Source organism: Marmota marmota, unplaced genomic scaffold (assembly GCF_001458135.2).
Source record: "Marmota marmota marmota unplaced genomic scaffold, marMar, whole genome shotgun sequence".
Lineage (NCBI taxonomy): Eukaryota > Metazoa > Chordata > Mammalia > Rodentia > Sciuridae > Marmota > Marmota marmota.
This window is the reverse complement of record NW_025999863.1, coordinates 6,184,437-6,191,479: the sequence shown is the minus strand read 5'-3', so window position 1 is coordinate 6,191,479 and position 7,043 is coordinate 6,184,437. Positions and strand designations below refer to the sequence as shown.

Genomic DNA, 7,043 nt, shown 5'->3' with positions numbered 1-7,043 from the left:
CAGCAGCACCTGGGCTTCCTCCCAAAGATGAGCCTTTCTCACTAGGAATGTCACCTTTGGGTGACCAGGACTTCTCTACCTCCAGGTGAGAGGCTGAGCACCACTGGTGAGGTCGGCCAGGTAACTGACGGCTGCTCAGTTAGTGCTGGGGGGGAGGGCAGGTGTTTCATGAGCGCTCAGCCTGGGGGAGCGGTGAGGAGAGGATGAGCTTGGATCAGGAGAAACTGCCCCTTGACTCCCCTGTCCGCTGTCCGTCATGCTCTGGACAAGCCCTCGAGTGCGTGCACACCAGTGCTCACCAGCTGGCCTCATACTGTCCTCAAGGACAGGACCCCTCTCCTTCTGAGCAGAAATCAGCCCTCCCTCAAACACAGTGGCTATTTCTAAATGTTCTGGTGTTGGCTTGAGTTCCTGTGGGGTGCTGAGGAGGGCTCTTGGACAGTGTGTCCATCTCCTGAGCTTTCTACACAAACTAGCACAAGACGGACACAGGACAGTGGGAGTTTATTTTCTCACAGTTCTGGGGCCAGACTTCCAACCACCACAGTGTCAGCAGGACACGTTTCCTCTGAGGCAGTTCTTTATGGTCATCATAGATGACCACCTTCTCCCCACCATGTTCATTTTACACTCATATCGTCAATAAAAAGAGGCAGTTCCCTTAGCAACCATCAGCCAAGGAATGTAGAAATAAATTGTGGCAATATAGCAGAATAGTGTGTATTTAAGTTAAATGAAGAAGCCCTAAATATGTCATCAATAATTAAAAAATAGATGCCCAGAGAATGCCAATTAAAAGTAACATACACACTAGACTTGTTTGTATAAATATTTAGGGGCTGGGGCTGTAGCTAAGTGACAGAGCGCTTGCCGTGCACATGTGAGATACTGGGCTCCATCCTCGGCACCACATAAAAATAAATCAATAAATAAAGATCTTGTGTCCATCAACAACTAAAACAAATATTAAAAAAGATTTAAAATGTGGAACATTCTGGGACTTAGACGTCTAAAGTCATGGTGTCTGCAGGTGTGGAACAGTGATTATTTGGAAGATAAATACCAAATATAGTAAAAATAAAGGGACAATAACATACATCTTGATAGCGTGTTCATTTTATTAATGTAGTAAAGAAATCAAGTTTGTGCAAATGTGTGCACCTGTGCAGGCTCAAAAATACTGAAAAATTTTCAGGATATAGACATGTTCATATAAAATTTTTCTTAATTGAGATACCAATCATTTTTGTGATGCAGCTAATTTATTTGCTATTTAATTCATTTTCATTGCTGTGTATATTATCATCTTATGTCCAGTTCTAATTAATTGTTGCTATAATTGACATTTCTTTCCTCCTTTAATTTTCGATGTTAATAATTTTGCCACTTGGTAGTTCTAGTACAGAAATTCCTCCCCAAAATATGGTTTCATCCTGATAAAGATACCGTCTCTGTTTGCTCTAATTACTTCCTTCCCTCTGAGAGGGTAAAATGTGTGCTATTGCTCATGGAAGACACACTCACATCTCCGTCTCAACACAAACACACACACACACACACACACACACACACACGATAGGCAATGCCAGGACAAGGATTCTTCATTTCCTAGATGCTTTTGCTCAATTTAATCCTTATCATTTGCCACTTCCCCTAAAAAGCCTCCCCTCCAGGTTTAATTGCACAAAGAAGAGTTGTAACCATTTCAGGTATGCAGTGGTGCATTTGGGGCACACATTGTGAAACAATTACCACATTGTAGCTAATTGACACACCCATAATGCAATGAGGACACCCAGTCTTCTCATCCAGGTGACAATGTCCCCATTCAAAAACCTAATGCAGCAGCCTGGACTAAATTCAGAAGGTGGCGTCTACCATTGCAAATAATCATCACGGTCACACTGCTATTCTTTGCCCCATAATAGAGGACCATTGATGTGTAGGGACACACCCATTGGGACACCAGCTTACCTAAGTCTATTATGTTGTAATTCTATCTTCCAAAGTCCAACAAGCTCTGTCTATTTCCAGGAGACCCTGCACCTCATTTTCTCTCTCATTTAGTTATTGTGTCGTTTGCTGGTTCGCTGAATTTAATGACATGTTACCTCACTGAGGGAAGAAATTCTCTTCAGATAAGACAAAGAACGTCACTGTCATGGTTACTCAACTTCTCTTAGAATGAGTTACTAAAGCCTATCGCTGGAGTTTCCAGGAGCCTTATGAGCTTTCAATTTATGAGCAACCTCATCGAATATTTTCACGTCCACCTCCGAAATCACTCCACCTGCTACAATTAACTTACTGATGGAAGTGGGAAGAACTAAAAATCCAGGGGAAATTTGGGGTTATATTCAGAAACAAAGTATCACAATTATACAAGGAAACTATGGCATGGCCATGGTCATTTGGTGGTGCCAATTCAGTATGTCCATAGATGTTAACAGAGATTGGTCAAGAGAGTCCCCTCAGGAGTCAGAGGACCTGAGCTCTGACCAAGTGGTTGCCACACTAACTTGCTTCCTGGTGTCTGTGGCTTGTTCTCTGGGGTGCAGGGGCCTGGGAGCAGGAACTGATGCATTTGAATTTAGATAATCCCTTCAGGGGATCCTGAGTCATGGTAAAGGCAGAGAGCCTTGTACTGGAAATGGGCTTGATACATTTATCCTCTCCTTTGTTTTTGTTGAAGGAGGGAAATATTTTCAAAGGAAATCTGCATCTTAGTTTTTGCTACAGTCTCAGTACCTGGTACAAAGCATGGAAAAGTGTTGGTGCTCAGTACAGGGAAAGGACTGGAGGAGCTGAGGAGAGCAGTGGGGAGAGTTTCTAGACAATGTTACATATTCATGTTGCTCACAAGAGAAATGTTTTTTCTTTCTTTTCTTTTTTTTAAAGTACTGATTCTCAAAGTTTAGGGTTTTAAAATTCACCTAGAAAGTTTTTAGACATACAGGACTGTCCTCATTTTCAGACCCTATAAAAGGTAAGCCCAGAGTGTTACCAAGGAGTTACAAGTGCACACTCAGGTGATGCAGGCTGTAGCTTCCCTAGAAGCCACCTGATTCATTTTTTCACCCGACCTTTTTGGTATGATTCATCAGTGACATGGAACCCAGAAACCACACAGCTGTTTCAGAATTCCTTCTCCTGGGACTGACAGAGGACCCAGCCCTACAGCCCCTCATCTTCAGCCTGTTCCTGTCCATGTACCTGGTCACCATCCTGGGGAACCTGCTCATCATCCTGGCTGTCAGCTCTGATGCCCACCTCCACACCCCCATGTACTTCTTCCTCTCCAACCTGTCCCTCACTGACATCTGTGTAAGCACAACCACCATCCCCAAGACACTAGTGAACATCCAAGTACACACTCAGAGCATCAGTTACACTGGCTGCCTCTCCCAGCTCTGCTTTGTCTTGATCTTCGGTGGTTTAGAAAATTGCCTCCTTGCAGTGATGGCCTATGACCGCTATGTGGCCATTTGTCACCCTCTGAGGTATATGGTCATCATGAATCCCCGCCTCTGTGTCCTGCTGGTTCTACTCTGCCTGCTGGTCACTACTGTGAACGCCCTTCTGCACACTCTGATGGTGCTGCGGCTGTCCTTCTGCTCAGCCCTGGAGATCCCCCACTTCTTCTGTGAACTGACTCAAGTCATCACACTCTCCTGTTCTGACACCCTCATCAACAACTTGCTGGTGTTTTGGGGAACAAGCCTATTTGCTGGTGTCCCTCTCTCTGGGATTATTTTCTCTTATGCTCGAATTGTCTCCTCTATTTTGAGGATCCCATCAGTGGGTGGCAGGTATAAAGCCTTTTCCACCTGTGGGTCTCACCTCTCGGTTGTGTCCTTATTTTATGGGACAGGATTTGGTGTGTACATGAGTTCTGCAGTAAGTGACTCTTCCATTAAGAATGTAGTGGCTTCAATGATGTACATGGTGGTCCCTCAAATGCTGAACCCCTTCATCTATAGCTTGAGGAACAAGGAAATGAAAGGAGCCCTGGGGCATCTCTTCACTGCGTCACCCTCTTCTCTGTGACTTTATCACCGGCTGTGAGCTTTGTTCTCTACCAGGACATCAGCTGACAGAGTACAGGTGAGTAAGAATGCCTGGTCCTCCATCCCCACACCTTTGAGAATGGCTGTGATGGACGCCTAAATACATGTCAGCCTGGGCTCTGATCTGACTTGGCATTTGCCCAGCTTTGTGACATAGGATTATGATTTTCATCTCTATGCTCCATTCCATTGCTCTGCTTCCAGAATTCATCCAATCAAGAGCTATTGCTACCCTGTGCCCTAACACTGAAGGACATTAAAAATAAAAATTTGCATCCTCCACTTCCATATCACTCAGATTAATGATAGTTGTCACTGGTGTTAATCAGTGTCACCTAGCATTTCTATATGTGTGTACCCATGCATTTTTTAAAGCTATACTATTCATATGCTCTGGAATAATCATCCATAACCTGAATGACAAAGAGGACATTCAAAAATAGGAGGTCTATTTTTAGCCTTACCATGTACTCATCCTCACTTATCAGCAGAAGCCTGGCCCTCTCAGGAATGTCCTTCTAACAGGTTTCTACTCTGAAGACCTAATTGTGGAGTCAGCACACATGTTGTGTACCCACCTCTGAGGCTATTCATCACATGCATTGCCAAGTACCTCACTGCTGTCTACAGTACACACCTTAATTTCCTTAGCTCAACTAGGATAGCCAGGAATCTCAATGCTAATCTGCATTAATGAAAACAAACCTTTATTATTTAATTCAATTAAACACCTTACAACTGGCAGCATTTTTCCAGGATTTCTCTTTTCTATCAATATTTCCCCCTATAAATACCCCATTCATAACCACACCACTGCCCCTAAAAATTTCAGCCCCTTTGACTACCATGGTAGCTTTACCATCACAGTACAAGTGAATCTATTAACAAATATTATTCAAAATTCCCTTAATTACAACCATTTTAAGATAGTTTTCAATTCCTATACACTGACCATCACCCCACCTAAATTTACTTTTAGTCCAAAATCAGCATCAACTCTATTACATCTAATTTGATTAGGAAAAACACCCTTGAGATCTATTGCCCACACTCAAATTACAGTTTCAACTATCACCTCTAAACATAAAAGACCAATCAAAGTATATTTTTGAGCATTCCTCCCATCCATCATTTTACTCCTAGGAATTATTCTTTAATTCCCACAAGTGTTTTCAATTATAAGAAAAATGCTACCAAGCAAGGGTTGATTGGCTACAATCATCAATCAACTTCCATAACTATATAAATCCATCATAACTGTAGACTTCATGAATTAAACCAAGCTCATCTCTATCAAACATAACCCAATGTTCTAAATTCTTAAACTGAATAACATCTCCCAGGTCATCATATACATCCATAAGAGAACCAATAATAATACCATTAAAAGTCCTAGCAATGAAGCACTTCAAATCATAATAGAACCTCAAGTCTCAGGATATTCTTCTGTAGCAATAGCTGTATTATACCCAAAGATTATTGCAGTCACCTAAATAAATATTTTTTTTAAACTATTAACCCCAAGAAAAATCCACCAAACTATTTTACAATTCCGTATCCAATTCCTCCACTAACAATTAAACCTAGTCCACCATAAATGTGGCTCTTTTGAAGAAAATTCTATAAGATCTTGCTACCCTGTGCCCTGACACAGAAGGACATTAAAAATAAAAGATTGCATCCTCCACTTCCATGCCTCTCAGATTAATAATTGTTGTCAATGGTGTTAATCAGTGTCACCTAGCATTTACATGTCTAAATTATACTTAATAAAATTATAACAACAATCATACTTAATAAAAATGCAGCATATGATATTATTTGTATATGGAATTTAACCATAACTAATAACATGAAAATCATCATTGTTATTGTACTACAGAAACCATAATGACCCAAATCAGCAAAACCAACCCTTTAATTAAAATAATTAAATGCTCACTCATTGACCTTCTAACCTTATCCAAAATCTCAGCATGGGGAAACTTTGAATCCCTTTATGGCATATCCCTAATCATCTAAAATCTTACTGGACCTTTCCTACTATACACTATATGTCACGCACAATGACAGCATTTTCTTCTGTTGTACATGTCTGTTGGAAAGGTTCACTGCCACCCATGACTAATGCCTTATATGCATGTCAATGGTGCCTCTCTATTCTTCTCTATTCCGCTTATTCTTTCATGTAGGCAGAGGTCCTTATAGTGGATCCTGTACCTCTATTAAAACAGGAAATTTTAGAATTCTACCCCTCTTTGCAGTCATAGCAACAACATTCATAGGCTGTGTCTTACCACAAGGACAAATATCCTTCTGAGGGGTAAGGTAATCACTAATCTCCTCTCAGCAATCCCTTGTGTCAGAACTAATCTAGTAGAATGAATTTGAGGTGGATTTTCAGTTGAAAAAGTGACTCTGAGTTTCGCCCTTCATTTCATCTCCCCATTTATCCTTACAGCTGTTGTAATAGTTCACCTGCTATTTCTACACAAAGCAGAGTCTGACACTCCATCAAGACGTAACAACAGACTCAGCTAAAATACCATTCACTCTTACTACACAATTAGGTATAGTAGGGTTATTATTATTTTTTATTATATTCTTAATAACTATAGTACACTTCTCCCATGACTTACTAGGAGACTCAGGCAACTACATCCCTGCCAATCCTCTAAATATCCCACCTCAGATCAAAACAGAATGATATTTTTAATTCTTACTTCTATAATTCATTCCTAACAAATTAGGTTCGTGCACTAGTGGTCTCAGTTTTTATTCTAGCACTGTCTCCCCTGCTCCAACTATCCAACCAGTGAAATATAATCTTTCAACCCCTCAAACAAGGTCCTTCCTGAGTAGGACTAGCTGACTTATTTACATTCACATGAATTGGTGGTGAACCACTTGAACACCCTTTAATTATTATTGGCAGAATACCATTTATCCTCTTGTTCTCCACTATTTTCTTGATCA

General features: G+C 41.0%; 1 protein-coding gene across 1 annotated transcript; it reads left to right on the top strand.

The window, feature by feature from the left end:
* Positions 1–3,105: 3,105 nt before the first annotated feature.
* On the top strand, positions 3,106–4,047 carry LOC107157503 (olfactory receptor 7G2-like). The gene has a single exon (XM_015503874.1). It carries the CDS (start codon positions 3,109–3,111, stop codon positions 4,045–4,047), a length of 939 nt encoding a protein of 312 aa, XP_015359360.1. The 5' UTR covers positions 3,106–3,108.
* Positions 4,048–7,043: the final 2,996 nt, after the last annotated feature.

Excerpts from the sequence above, each read along its gene's own strand:
- LOC107157503 (XM_015503874.1), top strand. The coding sequence starts at position 3,109 with ATGGAACCCAGAAACCACACAGCTGTTTCAGAATTCCTTCTCCTGGGA.